The following is a 26,159-nucleotide window of genomic DNA, read 5'->3' on the forward strand; positions in this document are numbered from 1 at the left end:
GGGGCCCGCGTGGAGCTCTACTACATGGTGCAGCCCGGGGAGGGGCGCGGGGACTGCACCGGGGCCGCCCCCAGGACGGGCGGCGGGCTCCGCATGGGCCACAGCGATGTGGACGAGTCGGCCCCTCCCCTGCACAGGATCGGCAGCATCTTCCTTTACCAGAGCCCCGGCCGCCCGGCCCAGAGTGAGCTGTGGCTGGACAGCAACGTGGCCATCCGCTACACCCCTGGGGCCGCGAGGCCGGGAGCTGTGCTGACCTTCCCCGTCTCCATCTCCAGAAACTGCACGGAGGACCGCTTCACCCTCAGGTAAGCCGTCTCCTGGTCTCCCCGTGGCCGGCCGGCGGAGGTGGCCTGCTCGGCTGCAGGAGCTGGGCCAGCCCTCCATCTCTGCTGTGCTGGCCCAGAGTGAAGCTGCTTGCCAGGGTGTAGGGGGCGGTGGTGGACACGTTCTTTTGGTAGCCTGCACCGAGCGGGCCGGTGTGGGCTTAGCAGCTGGGTCAGGAATGCCCGCGTCTGCAAACGCGACGGCAGCCCTTGCCAGCCAGAGCTGAGAATGTGTTTCTGCCAACGCAACTTCTATTCCCAACACGCGAGTTCTGTGTATAATGTGGTACCAACCTCAACGTTATCATCCTGCTTCTCCCTGGAAATAGAACTGAGTGTTCAAAAAAGAAAAGAGCATAATGAGTGAGGGACACGGTCGAGGTTCTGGGGTGTCTTATGTAAGGACTCAGTGAAGGGGAAACATTTACAATGAGCGCTGCATGCTTCCAGAGATGCTTTCTGTATATCTGTTTGGCACACACGGCACGGGCAAAGCTGATCACATTTTTATTGCATAGTGGTGTTTCATTTTAGACAGACCTAAGTTTGCTTAGAACCACTGAATGTGAGCATCGTGGGTTGGAGGAACGTGTCCTGACACTGCTACAGATTGGAGAACCCTGCTCCTTGCTCTGGGCGCAGGAAACTTTGTACTTTGATGATCCTGACAAGTGGTTATGAGGCTTTGAGAGTGTGTGTGCGTGCGTGCACACGTGTGCATGCGTGTGCATGCGACCATGTGCGGGCGGGGGGGTAGTCACACGGGAGATGTGCAGACCTGGCCTCTCTCCTCCCTCCTCCTCCGTTTGGATAGAGTACCTAGATTAGTGACTCAGCTTGTGACTTTTCACTCTCAAATTCGGGACTTTTACTGATTGGAGAGTCACCATTTTCTCCCTCAGGTTTCGTCTGTATGAGAAGGGAAGGCTGAGAGACCCGCGGGCTACCCTGGGAAGCATGGGAAGCGAAATCTTTGCTGGCCACTCTGGACCACGTCTCTCTTTATCTCCATCGTTTTCTTGGGTCTTCACAGATGGCCCCTGGAGGGAGCGTTGCACGGACAGGCTCAGGTGTGCGCGGCCCGGAGCTGGCTGAGGTGTTGGGTCCATCAGATCGCTCCTTAGGGTCTGCCTGAAGGCAGCATGGACTCTAGGTCGTGTATTATGCAGCGGGGGTGCATAATACAGCCAGGCCCGGCTGCAGCCTGGCAGGCCGGAGGCTCTCCTCCTCCTCCCTTGCGGTGGCCGCGTGTCTGTAGCTGCGCCCGCCTCCTCCCAGCTCTGATCATACGCAGGGCTGGCTGCGGAACAGACAGTTACGGCATGCAAAGGCTTTTTCCCAGCCAGCGAAGATATTCAGGGGACTGGGACTAAACTGGACTGCGTAGTGATGACAAGAAATAAACTGCCTTAGAACACGGAGACTTGTGGAAGTTTTGTGCAGAAAGGAAGAGTGGAATTCTGAGATGCTTGTTTCCGTAGGCTTCCTGAGGTTCTTTGCACTTTGAGAACAAGTCACGCATTGGTCGCTGTTTTTCTTCTAGCCAGCGTGGGGAGGGGCGGGTGCCTAGGTTTCTGGTGTGGTTTCCTCTTCCTAAAGGGCTGGGCCCATCTCCTGCATCCAGTCTGTGCTTGGTCCGTGACTGTCAGCTCCTCAGATGTCCCTGGCCTCCGTCTGTAGACGCATCACTACTGAGACTGCGTTCTCTGTTATTGCTGCATATCTCTGTGCAGCACTTGCGTTTGATATCCGTGACCATCTTTCCCGCTCACTGGTGGAAATGGCCCGATATGCCCCTTTCTGGGGTCCAGTGCCCAGCGCTGTGCTCTGGGCAGCCTGACCCGGCCCTGGTCACCCTCAAAATGAGTAGTGAGGGCACTGAGACCCCCACCTCTGCTTCAGACGCAATGCTGCTGCCTCGGGGCATGCTCGCGGGAGATCGCATCCCCCCGTGGCCCGTGCTGATGCGCGGTGGCTAAGCTTAAGGTGACCCTTGCGCAGGTTTCCCTTTTTTTTCTGGCCACAGCTGTTTTCCTGCAGACGGTGGCCATCCGTGACTGGTTGCCAAGTGCTTTTAAAATGAGAGAAGGCAAATGGGCCGTCACATTTGCCATTAATGCGGCCAGGAAGGCCATCTTCCAAAACAGTGACCTTCAGCACACACTCCAATGGCGGAAGAGGACCGCTGGTGGCCGGAGGGCAGCTTCGCAGCGTTGTTTCCCGGTTGACGGCCAGGCCAGCGAGTCACACGTCCATTCAGTGACGGCCTCTCGGGCTGTCTGTGTGTGGAGGCCGCAGGGGGCATCATTTTGCGTGGAGGTGGGCCTGGGGCCGGGCAGTGAGTGAGCAGGTGGGCGTCCTGGGAGAGTGTCATCCAGGTGCTGATCTGAGGGTGGAAATTGCCAGCCGTGTATCCTGACAGGTTTAGCTGTGTGGCTGAGCCAGAGTCCCGGGCTGGCACCATTGCATGCTGGCACCCGCCAAGAGCTGGCACCCCGTCTTTACATTTCCCTGATTGCAGATATCTTTTAAATCTACCCTTAAAATAGAGCGGGTGGCTTGCCCCTGTAACCCTGTTCTGGAGGCTGAGATCTGAAAATTGTGGTTCCGAGCAAACTGGGCAGACAAAAACCAAGAGATTCTTATCCTTAATTAGCCAGCAAAGCCTGGAAGCTCAGGTGTGGCCCAAGTGGTAGAGAGCCAGGCTCAAGTAGAAATAGCCAATCCCGGTCCCGAGTTCAGACCCCAGTACTGACACAAAGCAGAAACAGAAGATGAAAAACTGGATTTCTACCGTCACCAGAAATCCCCGGGAGCAGCGGCTCCGGGTTCTGGTTCTGACTGGGAGGTTGCCGGGTGTGAGGCTTCCCATCAGCGTGGGAGAGAGGCTGGGGCCGGGCTCCTGAGCCCCACAGGCTTGCTGCTCATCGAGCTCCTAAGGCGCATTGCATGCGCGTCTCGAACCCATAAACCTTGGGTTTGCCAACACATGAGGGTAGGTATTGCCTGAAGGTCCATTTCTGCTGAAAGCGTTGTGACCTGGGTGGACCTCAGGCCTCCCTTCCCTTTCACCTCCCCCTCCCTCCTTCCCCCTCCCTCCCTTCCTTCCTAACCAGAGCACCCACCTGGCTCTGGATGGGCTCCTGGCTCGTGGCCTGGCCCTGCTCTAGGGCTGAGGATGGAACCAGGGGACCGCAGGGGCTCCGGGACGCTGGCCGGGGGATGACGCCGCTATCCTGTGGTCAGAGCCCAGAGCTGGCCTGTTCTGAGCAGAGGCTCCTGGAAAACGAAGCCAGGGATCCGAGAGCCAGCCCCGACCCCAAGCCTTGGGGGAACTCCAGGCAAGCTTCGTGGTCTCTCTGCGTCATAATTCCTTCATCTGAGAACGTGGCCAGGCCATGCTGAACTTCCCGGTCTGTTGGGGTGCTGTTCGCACCCCTCCCCCTGGAGTCCTCAGAGACACCTTGTGAAATGCATCCACCACCAGGCTGGGAGCGTTATCCAGTCTGGTTCTCATTCTATAGTTTCTCGTTTGTTTATCAACTCATTCATTTTAATTTCCCAATCATATACAAGTATTTGCAATGTAAACACCTGTTATGCACCACATTTGCGTGAAAATGTCCCTCCCAGAAAACACTCCCTGCTGAATCTCCCTGTTGTCTGATGAATTATTCATGGTAGTCAGATCTGGTGTTAACACAGGCATGAGCTGAGCTGTCCCAGGTCCCCTGGGCGCAGCGTTGGTGATCTGTCACGGGTCTCTTGACTGGCATCTCCAGAGAGTACACTTAGCTCTGGACATCCTGAGAGTGTGTTTGTGACTCACAGGCCATGAGCCAGAATCTGCGTGACAAGAGGAGCCTGAAGCAGGCAAGGGAGAGCGGCCTCTGGAGCGTCCTCTTTAGCCTGGAGACATCCCTTCCATTTGAGCTGCCCAATTCAGGACTGAGCGCCTGCGTGGGAGCAGCATGGCCCTCCTGGCTGGAGCCCCTGTCCCCGCAGGCAGGGCCGCGACCCCGCACCGCCACAGCTGGATTTTCCGCTTGGTTTCAGGTGGGATGGAGCTGTAATGGTGTCCTGGAGACATGCTCAGTTTGCACTTGGAGAATGTTCATGATATAACACAGCTCAGTAAGCCACAAAATGAGCTGCAATGAGACATTTGCACTGTTAAAATCTGAAAGTAGAATAATGCTTCCTTAAGACGCACGCCGCAGACTCGTTTCATTGTACCGGGGAGAGCGTCTTTGAGCCAAGCCTGGGACGCTAAGACACACGCCGCAGACTCATTTCATTGTACCGGGGAGAGCGTCTTTGAGCCGAGCCTGGGGCGTCCTCTGGATGTAGGGGCAGCAGCACCAGGCTCGGCCTCTGCGGTTCTGGCACAGGGAGCAGGCGGCGGTGAAGGCACACCTGCACGAATTGCTTCCCCCATTCCCTCATTTCCTCACTTGCCTCCATTCTCTTACAGGTTCATCTGTTTCTCCATTCACTCGGTCATTCCTTCCCTGGCTCATTCATTCATTCAGCATCCACCTAGAGCCTTACATAGTTTGACTATTGTCTCTGGAGACACTGGGCTGTGCCAGACAGGGTCATCTGTCCTGAGGGCTCTGCTGGCTGGCGGGAGGGAAGGGTGGAGGGGCACCGGAGAGAGGACCGGAGGCCCCGGGGGCTGGGGGGCTGGGTGTGGAAGGTGTCAGGCAGAGCAAGGTCCCCGGCTGGGAGATTACAGGGCCCTGCCGGTGGTGAGGAGGAACACCGTGGGTCAGCTGGCGGGGACATCTGCTTCTCTCCCGGCCGCCAGTGGCGCCACATCTCCACTGGCGTCTCCGTGAGGCTTTCCCCAGAAGAGCGTTGCGCTGTGACTCTCAGGGCTCACGCAGTGACACTCAGGGCTCACGTAAGGACCACATGGAACAGAGCAGGCAACTGCGAGCTGTCTTCTGAAAAAGAGAGCTCACCAGGGAGAGGGGGCCGGAGCCGATGGAGAACAGGTGGAGGAAGGAAGTGGGGGACAGAGCGGGAAAGAAGGAAGGATGGGAAAAACCAAGAGGGAGGGAAGAAGAGGAGACAGAAGGGGAAAAGCGAGGACTGTGCAGTGTTCCCTGAGGCCATCTTAAAGGTGGACGACGTGGACAGGGTGGTGGAGGCCCTGGGCGGCTGGACGTGAGGAGCAGGGGCTGCCCCAGTTTGACCCAGCTTTGGAGGCGTTGCTTATAAGTGTGTGTGTGTGCATGTGTGCCTGTATGTGTGCATATGTGTACGTGTGTGTAGTGTGTGCGTGCGTGTGCATGCATGTATTCATCCCTCAGCAAGGGTAGATCCTTTGAGGATCTATCAGTTGTAGAGTTTGTTTGGGATTTAAAGCCTGTAAGAAGGAAATGGTATGCAAAGCCCAGAAGGAAACATCCCTTACACAATTTGGCTTTAGCTCACCAAAACAGCCAAAGTTTTATACATAAGAAAATTGCAGAGCAGAAATTAGTGACTTAAAATTGTTTATTTTTTACAATCTCTTAGGCATTAATAAACTATAAAGCAGATTTTAAAATAGGCAAATCCTCTCATTGACTCTAATGTGTGAGCTCAGAGAATTCTAAGAAGGCAGAGTGATACTGCTCTTTCCCACAATGCACAAAATGCTTTCACATAAAATTTTAAATAACGTATTCAAACTCAGACATGCCAGGCTTTTCTTTTCCTTGTCTCTGACATTTTAATTTCGACAGGAAATGATTGATCACAAGGGTAGTTTAGTGGAGTCCAAGGAGAGAGAGTGAAAAGCATTGGGATCAGTTTCAGGATCTGGGTGGAATTTCAGGTCTGCAGATGAGTGGCGTAGATTTGGAGCCTTCAAAAAGTGGCATCGCCCTGGGGGATTTTTAAGCAGCTACTAGGCGCTGTACCCACTATTGAGCCCGTGTAAGGGAGTAGCTACAGTTGGAACTCCTTGTTTTCTGAAGATGCTGATGCTCTTGGTGGGGGGAAGGGGGGAGAAAGAAAGAGAGAGAGAGAGAGAGAGAGAGAGAGAGAGAGAGTGCTTCTGTGTTTTCAATATCTTTCTGTCCACGTGTGTGGCATCCAGTTCTCAGAAGTCGCTGGTGGAGACACTTGGGGTTGACTGTTCTTAAGTCAGGGGCAGGGCTTCCAGAGTCCCCGTGGTCCCTTCCCCCTGCACAGCATAGGCGAGAGGTTCTTTGGCGATGAGAAAATGAAGCAATATGAGAGAAGGCTGCCGGGCGCAGGCCGGCGCGCGGGAGATGGATGGTGTGCGTGATGCACCCCGACAGCACAGGGCCCGTTTGTTTGCGGGGTCCTCCCGCCATTCATCATCCTTCCGCCAGGCGGGCGAGCTGTGGCTCGGAGGCACGTAAGGTCGCACAGAGCTGGTTAAGGGAGTCCTCTTGGAGACAGCGCAGGTGCGAATGGCCGGTCGCCTGGCTTCAAGGGTCATTAATGCAGAGCGCGAATATGAACCGCGCAGCCCCCGTTCGCTCATCCACTCTGCTCAGGAGGCTGCCTGCGCCCCAGCCGCACATCCTTAAGGTCTATCAAGTTTCCCGTCCGCCGCGCCATTGGCTCAGCGTTCCCCATTTGGACCAAAGTTAGAGCGTGGAATTATATTGCTTCCAGAATACGAATAGAGAAAAGTTCTCTGTAAGAACTGGAGACGCGACCCCATTGGGCTGTGAATGTGCCCAAAGCGGGGTGGGGTCGAGGGGTCTGTCATGCGTAAGCATTGTGATGTTGGAGAGGCAAAGTCAGACAGGCCAGCGGGGAGCTGACGCTTGATGGACGCTTCCTGAGAACGGTGACACCTGTGTTCAAATTAGCATTTTGGGAGAAAATCACTAATGCGGGGGAAAAAAAGTGTTGTTGGGCCGAGCTCCATCTTGTCCCGCTGTGGGACTCAAAGAGAAGCAGATGCGTCCATATGGGCAGGGGAGATGGCAAGCGTGGTGTGACCCGGACAGGCAGAGAGAACTGGAGAGAGAGGGGGGAAGGGAACGGAAAGAGCGGACAGACAGTGACACAGACAGACGGACAGAAGGGGAGAGGAAAATTGGGAAGGCGGGAGTCAGGAAAGGAGAGAGGGAGGCAGGGGTGGAGAAGACAGGCGGGGGCGATGGCTTCCCGGAACTCTCATGGAGAGGAGCTTGGACTTCATGTGTGGCCAGCGGGAGGTGACGGACCGACCTCCGAGCAGAGCCCGCGGCAGCCTCGTGCCGGTCTGTCTCTGAGAACCTCTGTTCTGCGGTTGCCTCATTCATCCTGCGTCTCCTGTGTGTCCGGCATGTGCTTCCCTGGTTAGATCGCAGGCCTCACATTTACCATGAAGCCTCCAAGTCTAGAACAAGACCAGCACCCGGCAGGTGCTCCACGGTGGGAGAGGTGCCGGTGTCTCCTCCTCCTTGTTGAGATGTCTCAGCACCCGTAGCTGAGGGCTCGCTGGCGCCGGGCCCTCCCGCCTCCCCCAGGGCCCCTCGGCCCTCAGGTACATAGTTTATGCACAATTTAAATAGCACAATCAATTCCTTTCTGATCCACGTTTCCCAAAGCCGGGCACAGACTGAAAGAGTGTGAGTCACTGCACACCCACGGCGACAGCCCCACAGGTCACAATAGCCACGCCGGAGAGCCCCCCAGACGCCCATCCGTGGACAAATGCACAAAGAAAATGCGGCGCACACACATCATGGTGCATTATTCAGCCATAAAGAATGAAATCATGCCATTTGCAGGAAAACGGGTAGCGCTGGAAGATTTTCATGTTGAGCAAAACAAGCTAGACTCAGAAAGGCCAACATTTGTCACATGTTTTCTCTCTTAAGTGGAAGCTGGACCTAAGGAATAGAAGTGAACCACAGCAAGGGCACGTGGGTACAGAGGAGGCCTCTGGGGGTGGAGGAGGATGAACGTGGTGGAGGTGGTGGGGTGATACCATCCCGTCTACTATGTATGAAATTAGAGGGGTTTTCTGATAGAAGAGGGTGAGGGACTTGACTTCTGGGGTGTGGAGCACCCCGCTGGGGTGCGGGGGGTGGGGTTCCCTTCACTCTGCAGGTCTGACCTCTTGTGCCGGCTTGTCATCCCCAGAGGCGGCCGGGCCCGGGGCGCAGTGACTCCGACATACCAGCCTCTGCGCCGCTTTCCCCCATCTTTCCCTGCCTTCTTCTGCGTCTGAGGCGAGCAATCGGGACGCCGGCTTCGGATCTGCTGTGGGGAGCGCTGCCGCTCAGGTCTCACTGTGTGTGCCGAGTGCCCAGTTCCGTGAGCCTCAGTGTAAGAGCAGACATTGTCTCAGAGTGCCGTGAAAAAGCGGAAAGTCATGAACTTGTAGAGTGCTGGCAGCCGCAGAGGTGGCTCTTGCAGGGAGTTAGCCAATCCCCGTGAGGGGCACACAGATGCACATGAGCCTGCGGAACGCTGACGCTTTCTCCCAGAGCAATCTAAAGCCTGATTCCAGCATTACTCCTTAGTTCTGGGACAGTCGGCACCTTCCTCGATTCCATCCCCCGGGGTGTGCGTGAGTCCCCTTTGCGACACCCGGCTGGGATGACTGAAGGAATGGATGGATTCCTTTGGGTGATGGCTCCAGACGTCTCTGTGCAGGGCGGGCTGTCTCCATGGCTCTCTGTGGCCAGGCAGAAGCATCATGGAGGCAAAGACAGCAGCAGGAAGGGCCAGGGCCCAGAGAGGCCCTTCAAAGGCCTGCCCCCAGCTTCTGCCTCCCACACAAACGGCCTTCCCTCCTCCAGTTGTCTGCCCACATTGTGAATCCATCCATGACATGACCATGCGTCGGGTCAGAGCCTTCTGGATCTAGTCGTGTCTGGAAGTGGCCTTCGCAGGCACTCGGCAGTGTGCGTTACTAATCTCCATGGTGCCCCTCAGACAGGCAAGTTGGACCATCCAGCACCGAGACAAGTGTGGGGAGCCCAACTCTCCTTCCTGAAAGATGCACCAGATCTCCATCCACAGATCCTCTGTGAGGATCACAGAGCCCTGGACCAGATCTCCATCCACAGATCCTCTGTGAGGATTACAGAGCCCTGGACCAGATCTCCATCATAGATCCTCTGTGAGGATCACAGGGTCCTGGACCAGATCTCCATCCACAGATCCTCTGTGAGGATCACAGAGCCCTGGACCAGATCTCCATCACAGATCCTCTGTGAGGATCACAGAGCCCTGGACCAGATCTCCATCACCACAGATCCTCTGTGAGGATCACAGAGCCCTGGACCAGATCTCCATCACAGATCCTCTGTGAGGATCACAGAGCCCTGGACCAGATCTCCATCACAGATCCTCTGTGAGGATCACAGAGCCCTGGACCAGATCTCCATCACAGATGCTCTGGTATCAGATGCACAGATCCCTGGACCAATCAGTCTCTGAAAACGTGCACTGGAGCAGCCTCTTTGGCTTTATTTAACTGATGTTTTTGAAAATTAATAGACCATGGAGCTTTTATTGTTTTTGGCTGAACACTGATTAAAATCCCATTAGGAGCTCATTCTCCAGGAGACACAAAGAGGAAACAAGTGTGAATTGATAAGTGTGCATCCTCTGCTCCTCCTCTTCTGCTTAACGGGAAGAGGGGTGTTCAAGTTAAATTGCTTCACATTAGATAAGATTATGTATGGGATTTTTTCAACAACAATAAAATCAACTCTAAACACCCCAGATTGAGGCTTCAAATACCTCTTCTGAGTGGGTGTATTTAAATGCGAGTGTACAAGTTGAGGGGATAAGAACTCTGTGGGTGGAAAGGGACTAATTGTGCCGGGGGTAATCAATCCTAGCTTTAAACACTGTAAGGGTTGTGTACTGGGATTTCTTGGAAACGTCTCCTGTCCGACTGCTACTTCTCAGACGCCATGGACTTCATCCACAATGGCTGTTGGAGAGACGGTAATTGCTTTGTGGGTCAGGCTGGGGCTCTCGCGTCCAGCAGATACCAGGGCTGGGGTGCCTACTGCTGCAGGATGCATGCCTCATGCCCGGAGCAAGCTCAGAGCTCCCAGTGTACTGTGGGTCTTGGAGATCGAACTCCGGCTTGCCGAGCTTTTGTGATATCGTTTGTGTCTTCCTTCAGGAATCGAGTGACAGAAACAAGCCATTTGGGGTATAGGTACCAAGGGTGGACAGAGATGGAGCAATAGTTCATAAAGAGGGAAAGTTGGCTAAAACGACAGTGCTTGGTTTGAGAGTTTCTGTCTTTTTCTCAAAACTTTAAACCATGTTGTGTGCTAGTGCCGTAGCCGACGGTCCTGGGGAGAAAGGCTAGAGAGTGTCTGGATGAAGCCAGGGTCTAGCGGCCAGTGGAAAAGTGTGGCTGCCCCCAAGGAAGAGTGAGCAATAGTGTGCATCCCCCACTGCTCCCTCAGCCCGGGGGTGGCCTGCCGTGAGGGGCCGGGCATGCCCTGCTCCCTCAGCCCGGGGGTGGCCTGCCGTGCGGGGCCGGGCATGCCCTGCTCCCTCAGCCTGGGGGTGGCCTGCCGTGAGGGGCCGGGCATGCCCTGCTCCCTCAGCCTGGGGGTGGCCTGCCGTGCGGGGCCGGGCACTCTCCTTTCTAGGGATCTAAGTGGATGGGTGTGTTAGCAAGAGGCCGAAGGCCAAGGTTGGCAGCACCCTGTGCTTCCTCTCCCTCTTTGATTGACAGTGGTTAGCCGTGGCGGTTTCTCCCTGGATCCCTGTCTGTACTGGCCTTGCTGAGCTCTGCTTGCTACTGCCCCCTGGCCCCTGGCCTCTATCTCCTGCCCACTGAATCCCTGGCCCCTGACCCCCTGGCCTCTGACCCCCTGGCCTCTGACTCCCTGGCCCCTGACCCCTGATCCCCTGGCCTCTGCCTCCCTGGCCCCTGCCCCTTGTCCCCTGGCCCCTGGCCCTGTGAGCTCTTCAGAGCTCCTCCTGTGTATTTCCCCCACTGTCTATTTTCTTAATCTCTCCCGCGCCTTGATGATTGAGCTCTTCACGCTCTCCTCAGTTGTTCCAGTCTTTCCCACCAGAGGAAGGCAAGTGGCATCTGACCCCAGGGGTTCCTTCTTACTTAAAGAAAAACTTTGAGCCAGGCGCCGGTGGTTCACGCCTGTCATCCCAGCTACTCAGGGGGCTGAGATCTGAGGATCACGGTTCAAAGTCAACCCAGGCAGGAAAGTCTGTGAGACTCTTATCTTGAATCAACTACTCCAAAAAGCCTGAAGTGGTGCTGTGGCTCAAGTGGTAGAGCGCTAGTCTTGAGGACAAAGAGGCTCAGAAACAGTGTCCAGGCCCTGAATTCAAGTCTCAGGACCAGTAAACAAACAAAAACAAAATCCAAGAACTCTGCACTGGGCCAGAGAGGAGGTGGAGGAGGAGGCTCAGAGCAGCAGTGAAGGCGTATGCATGCGTCCGTGCTTCACAGGGCAGAGGTGGAGGAGGAGGCTCCCAGCAGCAGTGAAGGTGTATGCACGCGTCCGTGCTTCGCATCACACGGCAGACACGCAGGGCTCCCTTCTCTCTAGCTCACGTTGCGCCCCGGGATCTTAGTCTCCTGCTGGGTTCTGTTTGGTGTTCCCCGCCCCCCTTTGGATACAGACCCTCCAGGTCACCTCCACAGGACCCCGCGTGCCCGTCAAGGGGCTCACAGAGCACATGCTCCCGAGAAGCGAGACGTTGCGGCACAGGAGTGGGCTACGCGGGAGGGTTCAGCTCAGACAGCAACGCAGCCTTCTTTGTCAAAGTCATGTGGCGCTAAGTAGAGGACAGACTATAGTGTAGACAAAGGGAGGAAGAAGGGAGGAGGATAAGAAGAGAAGGTACAGGAAAGGAAGAGGGAAGAAGGGACTGAAGGGAAGGAAAGGCAGGACGGGAAGGGAGAGAGAGAGGGAGGGAGGGAAGGGGGGAAGGAAGAAAGGAGAGAGGGTGGCATCCTGTGAGGTAGTTCACCATGCAAACCCGGGCAGAGGCGGGTGCAGACAGCCTGGACCATCTGGGCCGGTACGGTGCCTCTCCCGAGATGGAACCGACCCTCCAAGGCGGCTGAGCGGGTGCATGCTCTCCGCGTGCAACGGGCGTTAGCTCACCTTAGAACAGCACAGATACCCCAGAGAGCAGGGCACGGGCTGGTATGCAGAGAACACGTGGAGACACGTGTCCCAGCGTGGGTCAGCGGGGAGGGCAGAGAGTGGACAGACAGTCCCTGACCATGACACCAACACTGCCTGGGCGGGCGGAGACAGTGCCGAGGACAGTGTGCATGCGTGTGTGTGTGTGTGCGTGTGTGCGTGCGTGTGTGCGTGCGTGTGTGTGTGTGTGTGCGTGTGTGCGTGCGTGTGTGTGCGTGTGTGCGCACACGTGAGCAGATGAACACTGCCTGGGCGGGCGGGGTGGGCGGAGCGGTGGCATCTTCCTGTGGCGGGGGCACGCGGGGCTGTGCTTAGGGTGCGGCTGTCTACCTCGGGGTGCTGTTGGTCAGACCGAGTCGCTCCTACCCCACTGTGAAGCAGTGTCCTTCGAAGCGTTCCCGCTGCTGTTTAAATTAAGAAGGAAGTGATCGGGGGGGCCGTTTGAGCCGGAGAAAGTTGTTTAATGAGTTTCATTAACACTGCTGATGGAGACCTTTAAAGCAAATGTCAAATGATCTTTATATTTTAAAACACGGAAAACAGGAATTGGTAATGGGGACATTCGCAAAGCTCCCCTCTGCAAATGGGATCGGGGGTAGCTTCAAAAGTTAATTGAGTTTAAATGAAGGCAATTTGGCTAAAGTTGAAAAAGCAAGTGTGTGTGTGTGTGTGTGTGTGTGTGTGTGTGTGTGTGTGTGGTGGGGGGAGGGGCGTCTGGCAGACAACCCAGGACAAACGACTGTGTTAGGCTGAGGGCACTGGTGAATCAGCTCGATCTTGGGGAATTGGCTAAGTGTTTCCACGCGTGATCAGGCAGTAAGTCCTCTGAGGCTGCTGTATCTCCCCCCCCCACCCCCGGCTCCTGGGGAAACGGGGACGGCATCCCTGGAGAGCACGTCTCTCCCCAGCGGCTCCGACTCGCGCCGGGCTTCCAAGTGCACTGCCTAGGGACTCGCACCTTCCAGCCCAGCACGTGTGAATGGCCGCGGACCTGAAGTTGTGCCTTAGTACCCATAAGGCTGTGCAGCGTCAAAAGGAGCTTGAGTTGAGTAGCTGTAAGAGACCTTAAGTCCTGTGAGACAAAACCATTTCCTTTCTGGACCTTCACGGAGCAAGTTAGATCAGCCATGGAGTGGAGCAGGTGCGTGCAGGACTGCGGGGGAGGGAGGTGGGGGGGACACACAAGGGGAGGGGCATGTGGGGCGGGGGGGGAGCACACGGGGGCGGGGGAATGGCACCCCAGAATCCAGGCCCTGGCATGCAGGTTGCCGTCCGGCTGTGGTGGTGAAACGCTGCTTTTCTGCTCTCATTATGAACTTGTTTGTCTTTGTTCTTCATCACTGTAGATTTTATTTAAAAAAAAATAGAAACAGGACGATGATGCCCTCACAGTTCTGGGTCAGTAGGAGCACATGAGGCCCTCATTGCTCAACAACTTGTGGGGGGAGAGGAAGAGGAGGAAGGGGAGGGGGGAGGAGGAAGAGGAGGAGGAGGAGGAAGAGGAAGATGAGGAGGGGGGAGGAGGAAGAGGAGGAAGGGGAGAGGAAAAAGCAGAGAATGGTTCCATTGACCTACGCCCGCCAGCCAGACCCTCCGAAAGCTTTGACCCCCTTTCTAACAATGCCACCATTTTATGATGGCGTGGTAACGTCCGCTCCGGCAGCTGGGGACGAAGCCTTCCGGGGCTCATCTCACGTTAAGGGGAGGCAGAGGCAGGCTCAAGGCAGTCAGGCCGGGCTGTCTCCCTCCTCCTGCGGCCATGATGTGTCCACTGCGGGAGGAGCCGACCGAGCGCAGACAAAGTGCCCACAAGGAGGTCTGTGTAGCCTCTGGCCCGTGGCAAAGGCCCGCTGGCGGGGGTGGGGGGTTAGGGAGGAAGGAGACCCCGACGTTCAAGCCACCCGGCTTGGACTGGACCGCGGGGGACAGCTGAGGTGGTGGGTTTGGGAATCGCTGATGGTTACCGCCCTTCCCGCGAGGTGTGTGCGCTCCCCTGGGAACACTTTGGACCGCAGCCTCATCTGTCGGCTGTCCAGACATTTGCACCTTGTCAGCCTAATGCACTTTTGTCAGTACTTAACCTAATTGCCCTGTAAATCCTGAGATGATGTGCTGTTTACTCCCTAATGTGTCCTGGGAACAAGTGTACAACTCACAGGGCAGCGGAACTGCCTTCTGATCGCTTGTTTTTGTGTTTCCTGTGGACATCGTCAATTACTTACCTGTTTGTGAGTTACCCACCACCTTCATGAGCTGAGGAGCACCAGCCTGGTGCCCTCCTGCTCCGGGGTCCGGACAGCATCCTCAGATGTCTACAGAACACCCCTCCCCGGGGAGGGGAGCCGGCAGACTTCTCGCAAAGGAAGCAGGGCTATTTTGAGTTTCAAGTTGAGGAGGAGGAAGTGAGGGAAGGAGAGGAGAAACCCCAGAATTGGGATGAGAAATGGAGCCATCGGCGTGGCTGTTCATGGAAGCCAGGATCCAGGACAGCGCCGGCATCAGAGCTAGAAGGCAGATCTACACATCTGTGGTGGTGGTGCTCTGGAGCCGGGGCGGGAGCTCCTTCAGACAGGGCTGAGGGAAAACGCGCAGGGCGTGGGAAGGTGGTTGGATGGAGGACTCTGCGTCTCGAGCCAGATCCGCCTTACTGTTAGGTCTGCATGGTAGCAGGTGCGAGGCCCCTGCCCTCCCGTGGCTCGCAGGGTAGAGCAGAGACAGAGCAGCCCCGCGCTGCTGGAGTCGGGGGCCGGCTCCAGGCCTTGTCACCGTGTTGACGGATGTGGTTGTGGTTCCTGCCACTTCTTACAAAAGAGCGTAGCTTCTCGGGGAAGTCGATTCTGCCAAGGGGAGGGCTCTGTGAGACCAGGTGCCAGGCCCGGTGCTGCTGCGGCTCCTGCCTCTCTGTCTGTGCTCCGCCCCGCCCCTCTACGCGCTCCCCGGCGACGGTTACGGGTTCTTCCTCGTGACTCATCGATGAAGACGTGTCCCCTGGTTCGCGGATGGCGCTTTGGAAGCCATCCACCGTCACGGCGCTTGGGAGCTTGGAAACGTACCATCCGGGGGCCCAGTTCAACCTGCCGCAGCCCAGAAACCCGCGAGGCAGCGCCACGTGCGTCTGGCACGGCCGACAGGCGTGGGCTCTGCACCTGGGCTTGGAGGGCTGCTGCCCAGGGCTCACGGGGAGCCCAGCTAGGAATGGCAGGGGAGGAGGGGCGGAGGCCAGCGTGCCTGAGAATGAGCCACAGACAGCTTTGCGCGTGGACTCGGATGGAACCTGCTCTTCGCGGCACATAGCTTTCCTCTTAGCGTGGACGCAGCGCCGACGTTTTCCCAGAACCAAAGCGAAGGAAAAGGAGAACCTTTGCCGGTTCCTTCTAGAAGGAACCTTGTTTGCATTTCTACCCAGATGAAGAGCTGGTCTGAACAGGCTGGGTGAAGGGACACATGTGAGCCTCCGGCCTGGCCCGTCTCACCCTGAGGGAGCCTTACCCTTGCTGGTGATGCCTGAGCGGTTACCATCATCTCTGTGCTCACGCTGGTCTTCACAGATCACAGGCACCTCTGGCCAGGAGAGCGTTAAGGTGGCTTCTGAGGGGGCCGGCCCATTCGTCCATCTCGGAGCGTGGACATCGCCGCCCACCCCCGCACGAGGGGCGGTTTTGATCATCTCTGCCTGCTCCTCCCCCGGCTAATTTAAGTGCGTAAACATCAGGCTTATTCCTGCCGCTTCGGGGTGAAGAGGGCCGGATTAGAGCCCCTCAGAACACACCTCATCGCTCCTGCCCGCTGCGGTGCATGTTCTGCGGGGCTGTGTGCTGCCTTCTGCTCACAGCCATCACTAGGGCTCAGCCTTTCCCTCCCCCACCTGGCGTGGCTCCAGGGCCAGCTGCCTCTGTCCGCCACAGGACATTGGGCCCTTGTGATTCTGGCCTTGAAAAGAACCCCTTGATTGTGGAGCTGAGGCTGGATGCCCGGCACGGAGGACCCAGTGGGGACCTCGGACCCTTTGATGGAGTGGCGGGCAGAGGCTCACCGAAGTCCACAGGTGCTCACACACAGAGAGAGAGGCCGCCAAAGCATGTGTTTGTTTATTCTGGAAGTTGCCTCTGCTCGCGGAGCCAGCGGGCCGCCCCTGGGGGAGCGAGGGCTGTGTACAGGGAGGACTCAGCCTCCTCCGGAGAGAAGAGAGATTGCGTCAGCCCTTTGTCCCTGCCCCTGGGGAGTACGCTCCGAGCCCTCAGGATGTCTGGCCTGGTGGCCTGGGATTTCTGTTTACCTGGGGACAGGGGCCGTTCTGTGAGCCTTGATTTGTGGCAGAGGCGGCTTTGACCCCCACGGCGCAGTTCCCTCCCCGGGAGCCAGGCAGAGCTCCAACCACGCCAGCATTTGTGTCTGCAGAACGCCACACGGCCCCTCTGGTGATTGACAGAGCTACAGGAGCCCAGGAGCCTCTCCTGCTTCCCAGCGGTCCATTTTCTCCTGGCCTGTGGATGTGTGCACAGCCCTCTGTTCCCACGATTACTTCGAGCTACCCAGGGAGGGTCCCCAGGGGTCTCTGGCTCCAAGACGGCACCACCAGGACGGTCCTGCACATCACTTCTGTGATCACGTCTGCCTGACACAGACAGGGACACGCTCATGCGTGTTTATGTTGTACACAGCAAAACGCAAGCTGCAAGATATGTGGGAAGTGCTTGGTTGTGGGCCATGGACCGGGTGGTTTAAGAGTGAGCCCTCCAATGCTGCTGGGGTGCGTTCGGGGTAAAAGACTCATCTTCATAAATGCATACACTCCGAAAGGAAATTACTGAAATCCGCACACAGATAGGTGGTGGAAGTGTTCTAAATGAACCCCTCGCATCTCTTGCTTATCACCCGCCCCCCTCCCCAAGGCCATGGCTGGTTTAATTAGAACTGTCTCCTTAGGAAGGTGTGCATGTGTAGCGTCTCATATTAGGTCAGTGAGCAGCATGTTAATTTTACGCTGTAGCTACGTACCTAGAACTCGGAATTCATTGGCTGCTCCTCAAGCTTCGATAACAATAATGATCAGGAAGTCCCATGCTTCAGTGTCTACGCGTGACCGCGCTTGCGGCCTGGGGTGGGGCTTTTCCTCCGACTGTGGCTGTTTCTGATTGGTTAGGAGCATTCTGATGCCTTCAACCTATCTCTTTCTGCCCAAGTCAATAGAAAACAATGGCCACAGGACAGAAACTTGGGTTCTGACCAGAAAAGGGACATACGTGGCGTTGTCACTAAGCCGTGCCCCAGGTTCTGTTGGCATTTACACACAAGACCTGGAAACTTCTCTTCCTGGAGGTATTCGTCCTGGCTCCATTCATGACTGCCAAAAACTGTACGACCAAGATGTCCTGTGGGAGGTGGGTGGATTCAAACCACGGAGCGGCAGGTCGATGAAATACTACTCCACACTAAAACCCGAGTCGGGGGCAGCGCCCCAGCCACGGAGCAGCCTGGAGGAGACGTAAACGCATATTGCTAAGCGAAGGGTCCAGAGAACCCCCTGCTGGACATGGGGACCGTATGCCACTCTGGGAAAGACCGGACCCTGGAGACGAGAAGAGCAAGGTGGTGGGCGGGGTGGGCAAACGGGACGGGGCACGGGAAGCCCGGGGAGGGAAGCCACGCTGTGCCACGCAGCAGCGAGGGACACGTGTCGCCATACTTCAGGAAACCCCAGAGACTGCGCAAGACCACCGGGGAGCCTCCACAAGCCAGCACTCCAGGGATAATTGTGTGTGGATGGCGTGTGGATGGTGTGTGGGTGGCATGTGGATGACATGTGGGTGGTGTGGATGGCATGTGGGTGGTGTGGATGGCATGTGGGTGGCGTGTGGATGGTGTGTGGATAGCATGTGGATGGCATGTGGATGGCGTGTGGATGGTTTGTGGGTGGCATGTGGATGACGTGTGGGTGGTGTGGATGGTGTGTGGATAGCATGTGGATGGCATGTGGGTGGCATGTGGATGGCGTGTGGATGACATGTGGGTGGCGTGTGGGTGGCGTGTGGATGGTGTGTGGATAGCATGTGGATGGTGTGTGGGTGGCATGTAGATGGTGTGTGGATGACATGTGGATGGCATGTGGATGACGTGTGGGTGGCATGTTGGTGGCATGTGGGTGGCGTGTGGGTGGCATGTGGGTGGTGTGTGGGTGGCGTGTGGATGACGTGTGGGTGGCATGTGGGTGGTGTGTGGTGACATGTAGATGGTGTGTGGGTGGTGTGTGGATGGCGTGTGGATGACGTGTGGGTGGCATGTGGGTAGCATGTGGGTGGCATGTGGATGGTGTGTGGGTGGCGTGTGGGTGGCATGTGAGTGGCATGTGGGTGGCGTGTGGGTGGCATGTGGCTGGCATGTGGATGACATGTGGGTGGCGTGTGGGTGGTGTGTGGATGACATGTGGATGATGTGTGGGTGGCGTGTGGATGACGTGTGGGTGATGTGTGGATGGCGTGTGGGTGGCATGTGGGTGGCATGTGGGTGGCGGGGAGTGGGGGGGTCAGGCAAGAACTCAGCGTAGGGTTGTGGAACTGCGTCCGGGTTTAAACATGGCTTCTTGTGCATTCCTTTTGCCTGTTACCTGATTTCAGTTAGAATTCATGGGAGATCCGATTCCCATCCAGACCTAGGGTTACTACATCTTCTAACAGGCTCCTTCTCTTTCCCCTCCTTCCTTCCTTGGTAAGACAAAGCCATTAACCTGTATCGATTCGTGCTTAGCTTTGGGCTCTGCCTGGCTGTGGTGATAAAACCCTGCGTCCATTGCACAAGGTAAATTTGCACTTTGTGAGTGCCGGGGAGAGCGATGGTCCGCACACTCGGAGCAGAGCCCCAGACAACAAAGCCTCCGGCGCGTGTCGGCTCGGCGTCTGCTGTGTGCCCACGCCATGGTGGAGACGGGAGAGGAAGCAGGGCCTTTGCCACAGGACCCGAGCGCAGCCAGTGGGAAACCTCGGTGCGGCCAGGCCACGCGCACAGCCCTGTGGCTTTGGGCAGCTCTGAAATCTCGGTGCCTGCCCTGCCGCCTGCGATTGCTACGAGCTGTGTATCTTTCCATCCTAGTGGGAAGTTATTTGGGCCACTTTTGGGGTAGCCCTGTGTTCAGAGACGCATGCGTATTTTGGTTCTGCATGCCGCACCCCTTTCATATTGACTCCAGCCAAAGGCAACGCTGGGCATTTCTGAGCTCTCTAGACTGCCACCCTCCCACTGGTGACGCCGACAGCATATGCTCTCCCCGACCCCGAGTGGCAGCAGTAGTGAGCAAGAGGAGGCGGTGACTGACTTCCACGTGTAACCCACGCAGAAGTGGATCCTGTCTCTGGTGGTCCTATGGCTCACAGCCGGCCTCTGAGTCTCAGCCTGAGTGTGTGCGGAGCCGGCGGTGCCCTGCTGCGGTGCTCTTCGTCCCTCTCTGTCCCCCGGCGGTACCCCTGCTGCGGTGCTCTTCGTCCCTCTCTGTCCCCCTAGTGTGCCTCCTAGACTGACTCAACCCCGAGGACCCTCTTCTGTGAGAACACTTGGGAAGCTCACCTGGGTCCTACACAGATCGCACATCAGGGTCACAGCACCGTACGGGGGCGGGGGCTGGGGGTGGGGAGGCCTCGCGTTCAGCGGCTCCTCTGTCCTCAACTACAAAGCGTCTCCGCGTTCGCCTTCGGTACTTTGCTCTTGACCATCTCCGGTGCCTTCCGCCTTCCTCTCACTTCCCGGAGCCTTTGAGGTCAGCCCTGACCCCTGGCTGGCTCCCAGGTGTCTGCGTCCTGATCTGTGTCACGGGCGCGTGAGCACTCGGGTCTGACACCACCCATTTCACGATGCTTCGCTGTGCTGGTGATGTTTCATCTCCCATCTCCTCCCGTCGACATCGTGTCCCCAGCATTGATGAGCGCTCACCTCACCCCGGCGGTGCTGGGGAAATGCAGCATGCCATGCAGAGCAGATGCACGGCCACGGGGAGGCCTGGGCGTGTCTGCGGCGCTCTTCTGCCCCCGTTCTCGGTAGAGGCTTCCCAGACCCTGCACACCGCAGGTGGACACAGTCAGGACTGAGCCGCCTTCCTGCAGAATCCCCACTCCGCCGCCTCTCCCATCCCGTGTCTCCAGGCAGCCGGCAGAGCCTGGAGAGTTCCACAGCCGCGTGTCCTGCTGGCCCTGGGCTTCTCAGCCGCCATCGTTCTGACCCAGTGCTCCTTGAGCTGGAGATCTTTCTCATTGACTTTATTTTGTATTCCATCATCTGTCATTTGATGCTGGAGATCACTGAGGGGCACGGGAAACCTCAGCTGGACAGATGCTCTGTGTCAGACTCCTGTGCACGGTGGGCTGTGTTCCTGGGTCTTCACTCGGAGGCTCCTGGCCTGTAGGAGCTTGGACGCGTTCCCGCCTTTGCCTAGCTTCTGCCTTCTGCCCAGTGTAATGTGCAGGACCGTGCCCTGCTCCTGACCACGGCCGGTCCACTGGTTCCCAGACACTCTCCAGGCAGGTTTAGGGGGCTGAGCCTCTGTAACCAACAGAGAGCAGGGTGCCCTGCACAGTCAGCCTCGCGTACAAGCAGGAACCCAAATCCCAGGGCACAGAGAGCCTTTGATGTTTGCTAGTTAATTAAGTTTGAGATTTAAAAAAAAAATGTTAAATGCACTAATCAAGAGTGGCAGGAGCCGTGTATGTGTACTTCCCCTCCCTGCCCCCATGTTTGGAGGTCCTCATGGATGCCAGGCAAATGCTCTGGGACTGAGCTGCAGCCCCAGCTGCCCAATAGTTTATATAAAAATGTAGACATGTTGATCAAGTTTCACATTTAGCACACAGATGCCCGTTCCCGAGGTTCTATAATTGACGTGGTACTCCTCTCTACTTTAGCACATAATAATTTATTCACCTTCTTTGCATCCTTAATACATCTTATTCCTACACGTTTCCAAGTCAGTGGCAAATGAAAGTGCACTTTACCCAGATATATTTATGTCTGCATATCATTAACTGTGGTTCAGCACTCATCTGCCATGTTTCCTAATGTGAAATGTGAGCCGAGTAGAATGCAGAGATCTTAAGTGCGCACTTGATGAGTTGGAACAGTTAGGCACGGCATTATCCATGGCCCCCAAGGCTCCCTCAGCCCCTCCCCAGGAAATCATTATTCTGTTGAATCCAAAGATTTGGTGTGTGTGTGTGTGTGTGTGTGTTGTGATGTGTGTGTGTGTGTGTTGTGACGTGTGTGTGTGTGTTGTGACCTGTCTGACCTACAGTGTGTGTGTGTGTGTGTGTGTGTGTGTTGTGACCTGTCTGGCCTATGTAGCCCCAGGTGGCCTTGAACTCAAGGTCCTCCTGACTCTGCCTGTGAAAATTGTAGGATGTCAGATGCACGTGACCGTACCCAGCTTCCTGGGGGTCTGACAAACGGAACCGTGTAATATCACTCTGATGGAGCAGTTTTTCGCATGCAATGAGGTTGTATTTGTCTGCCACCCATCCCCTGTCTCCCAGCCGCTCCTCTCTGAGTGAATTGCACCAGCCACCAGCCACCACTTTCCCGTGTGTCTGGGATAATTATCCATAAAACCATGGGGAGTATTTGAATGAAAAATATCCACCTACAGGTGCACCTTCTGAAGAACCATACGCCATAGTTTTATTTTTAAGAACATTAGCGGGCAGTTTGGAATTCAGCCTCGGCGTAAGAGAGCTGTACGGCAATCCCGGCTTTTCTACACGTTGCTGGGCCGGGCTCCGCTGACTCACCGAGCGAGCCAGAGTGGGCTGGCACACAGTGGTGTCACCCTTGGTGCTAGGAGGTAATGTTGACGGCTGCTGTCCGCACAGCCGGGTGCCAGGCTGCTGCTCCTCGGCGGGCCTCTCTGCCTGGTTCAGTGGGCAGCTGGAGCCTCCGCACAGCCGGGTGCCAGGCTGCTCCTCCTCTTCGGCGGGCCTCTCTGCCTGGTTCAGTGGGCAGCTGGAGCCTCAGGAGCGATGCCCTCTGCCTTTCAGCCCCCGTCATGGTGTTGAGTATCCGTCGTTGTGGGGATGAGTCGGGACCTGGCTGGAGCAGGCCGCTGGCGAGGGTGAACTCTGGGGAGGGAGGTCGCGTTGGAGGCCATCTGAGCCATCAGCCTCATCTTCTGCTTTTGTTTTATGGTGCATAGGGGCCATTCCAGAAGTAACCTTCTTCCCAGTGTGTCTGGACTTCTCCCACGGAGATGGCCTTGTTCTCAGCAAAGTGTGTTCGCAGTGATTCAAGAACCGTTTACCTTTTACAAATGGATTTAATTTAATTTTACTTTATTTTCCATCAGACTAATTTAAAAGAGAAAATACTTGAGCAGCACTAAATTAGCTTTTCCCAGAATCCCCGTAAAAGTATCTGGGGAGTAATTACAGCCAGCCCTGCGTTATCTGTGGGGCTTTGAGCCTGTGTATTTAACCAACCGTGGATTGAAAACATTGAAAAAGTAGTGTCTGTACTACACACGTATAGATTTCTTTTCTTGTCATTATTCCCTAGAGAACATGGCGCATCGTGATTTATACCACCTGCACGGCGTCTTACGTGTGATGAGTTACCTGGCAGAGGCCTGAAGTCCGAAGGGGACTGGCGAAGCGTCTGTGTGAATGGTGCATTGTATCTACCAGGCTGGAACGGGGCTGTGTTGGTTGGGGCGGGTCCTGGAGCCGGTTGCCATGGGTACGGCTGGATGACTGTACGGTGGAGGACCAATGGACAGAGTGCAGCCAGGGAGACGCAGACTGTGTGCCCCCAGAGCTGCCTCTCCCCAGGCCCAGCCCCAGCTCCACTCAGGAAGAGTCACCAATGCCACGTGCTTCGGCATGCAGTGTCCGGTTCGGTGTCATCCCAACAATCTCCCATCGGTCCACACAGACGTGATCCAAGCTTGAGTGAGATGTATCCGTGCACGCCCCGTCTCAGGCGGTCAGTGTGGGGGTCGGAGGGGGAGCACTGTCCAGCTGTCCTTCAGCCCCAGCCGGGCCATCTGCACGTCTGCGTCCTGTGCCGGGGAGCTGGCTTCTCCCAGGGTCCCCAGGGAGCGGCCTGTGTTACGCAGCACCGCACCTCCTTCAACCCTGCTGTTGGCCAGAGCCTGCCCTGTGTCTCAGTCACGGGCATCAGCGCTCTGGACTGGCACGGTGTAAAACTGATCACCAGATGCATCTGTTCTTAGTGTCTCCTTCTCACCCCACGGCGTGGCTGCGGCCTCTTCCTCCCCTTCCCCCAGCCGCCAGGACGTAGCTCTTCTCGTCTCCTCTGCTCACTCAGGAAGGACGGCTGGCTGTGGCAGTGACCATTTTTCAAAATGACCACAAAGTGCTAGCGCAGCTACCTGCGTCCTCCTCTCCCCGCCCTTCCAGATGGCTTTCAAATCGATACTTTATTAGACAGTGAAGAGAAACGTGCAGAGCGGCTGCTGGCCCTCCCCCAGATTCTCTGGCCGGTCTGTAGCGAGGAGAGCTGGCCTGAGCCCACGGTTGGCCATGCTCTCTCGGGCCGCGGTGGCCTCCGGGTGGCTTGTGAGGGCGGGGCGTTGGCTCTTCCTCCTCCTGTAACTGAGTCCCCGCTGCTGCCGCTGGGTGTGGGAAGAGGCTGCTCCGGTCAGGCTGTATTCATCCAGCCAGGCCCAGCCATTGTGAGCCTGGGAGCTGAGAGCTTCCTGCGTTCCCTCCCCCCGCTGCCCCATGCACGGATATTTCTGATTCCGAGCAAGGGCTGGCTGCCTGACGCGAATGGGAGCCAGCAGCCCGGCCGGGCTGGCAGAAGGCTGACCCAGGCAGCGCATGCCCCGTGCATGCCGGTGAAGAGCCGGGGTGTCTCTGGGCCAGGATGTTGTGGGGCCGGTGGACACAGTGACGCCTTCGGAGGTTTTAGGCCAGCGGACTTGGATGTGACGTCACGCTCTGCCGTGCGGCTGCCGGCCCCGAGGCTCAGGTTCTGTTTCAGTGCGGACTTTTCGTCCCCTCCACCGCGGGGGCCCAGTCTTCAGGGCAGATTTTCAAGGCGTTTTCCAGGATGGAGATCTTGCGCAGCCTCCCCCCCCCCCCCGCAGTTAGAGATGAGGTCTCTGGTTCTCGGGTGCTGCGGGCGGAGAGCTTCGTCTGGCTCTGACTTACCCAGGGTGGAGGGGAGGGCGCTGGGGTCCCCTGGGGTCGGGCTGGTGTGGAGAAGGACAGCTCAGCTCACCCTCTTCGGTGTCCTGAGGGCCAGAGTGTGGCAATGGCTCTCCGATTCTGGCCAGGGCTTTGAGTGGAAGACACGTGCATTTATAGTGAGCCTTTTTCAGTCAGTGCCCAGCAGGAGACTGCGCTCCCAAGCCAGAGCTGTTTCTCCATATCCGGCAACCACCATGGCGTGCCCAGGGGCTGTGTGGGGTGGCTCACGGCAGGTGTCACCGCAGGGTCCCCAGCTGTCTGCCCGCATGGCCCCTGCCTTGTCCTGCGGCCGCATACTTGGAGCATCGCGGTGTGGGAGCAGGGCTGCGTCCGGTGCGCCCTCAGCTGGGAGTCTGCTCTTCCCAGGGGCCTCTTCCACCCCGGTGGCTCTTTCTCCAGCTTCCCGAGTCTCTCCCAAGAGCAGCCCTGCCGACGTTTCGTATTGAGCGTAGGAAGAGGCTCGTGATACTTCAGACTTCTTACCCGAAAATGTCAACTAGAAAAATAGCGTGCGCTCTCCTCCGTCTGTGTCCCTCCGCCACCCTCCTCCTGGGCTGCCTGTTGTGTGGGTTTCTGCAGGCTGGCCCCGCGTCTCCGCAGCGTGCCCCCCACCCCCTCTGCGGAAGGGGTGTAAAGGGAGGTGGGGGGCATATGGGGGCACAGGGAAGAGGGACAGATACACTCAAACCAGGAGCACTGAGGACCAGAAATGTCTAAAGTGAAAACAGGCTGGGAAAGGTGGAAATTTATGTCACCATGGCCCTTAAGCAAGCCCCCAGAGGTTTCGTAGAAGTGGACGGAAGTATATGTTATGCGTCTACACGTTATTTTCTACTTAAGCCTCGTGGTTATTCTCTGTTGCCTGATTTTGGCGTCCTCGATTTACGTCTAGAACGAACGCGGCGGCCGTACAGAGTGACAGGAGGGTGGCGGTGGAACCTATTTATGGGGCGCCTACTGCCCACAGCTGGAAACAAGCCACAACGCGGCTGGTGCGTTACACGCTGGCTGCATGTCAGTTGCAGGCGCGGCGGGAGGTGTGCCAACACGGGTGTGTGCAGAGCACCACAGCAACGCCGGGCATGTGTGTGCACCAGTCAGAGAGACTGGGATGGACGGGTCCTCCCAGGACCAAGTCTCAGGGAGAGCCGGGCCGCACCCAGGGGAGCAAGTGCTCGAAGGTGGAGCCCCACGGCCGGACGCGCCATGTGCCCAGCTCAGGGCGTCAGGAAGCGCAGTGTCCGGGTTCTGTCATGCTTATCGACTCTGCCCACCCTCAGGAGAACCCCGTAGTTGGGGTGGAATGTTCCAGACTTTTCCCCACATCACAAATTCCAGATTCAGAGGCCTTGGAGCCCAAGGACGAAGTGCTAGATCGCACGGACCTGGCTGTAGACCTGGGACATCCTTCTACCGGAGCTCAGCTATTTCTGCGTGTCCTTGAGATTCCAGAGTTGGTGCTGTGACCCCGGCCTGCTCCCCACCCCCTGACCCCCGCCTGCTCCCCACCCCCTGACCCCCGCCTGCTCCCC

General features: G+C 57.0%; 1 protein-coding gene across 1 annotated transcript in view; it reads left to right on the top strand.

Moving 5' to 3' along the window:
• Nucleotides 1–26,159, top strand: part of Tmem132d (transmembrane protein 132D) — a 199,634-nt gene that overhangs the window by 1,746 nt on the left and 171,729 nt on the right. The window contains exon 3 of the mRNA XM_013023040.1: nucleotides 1–308. Within this exon, the coding sequence (XP_012878494.1) occupies nucleotides 1–308 (308 nt within the window). The remainder of the gene's footprint in view (nucleotides 309–26,159) is intronic.

The sequence above is a fragment of the Dipodomys ordii genome, unplaced genomic scaffold, assembly GCF_000151885.1.
Source record: "Dipodomys ordii isolate 6190 unplaced genomic scaffold, Dord_2.0 Scaffold66, whole genome shotgun sequence".
In the NCBI taxonomy this organism is placed as follows: domain Eukaryota; kingdom Metazoa; phylum Chordata; class Mammalia; order Rodentia; family Heteromyidae; genus Dipodomys; species Dipodomys ordii.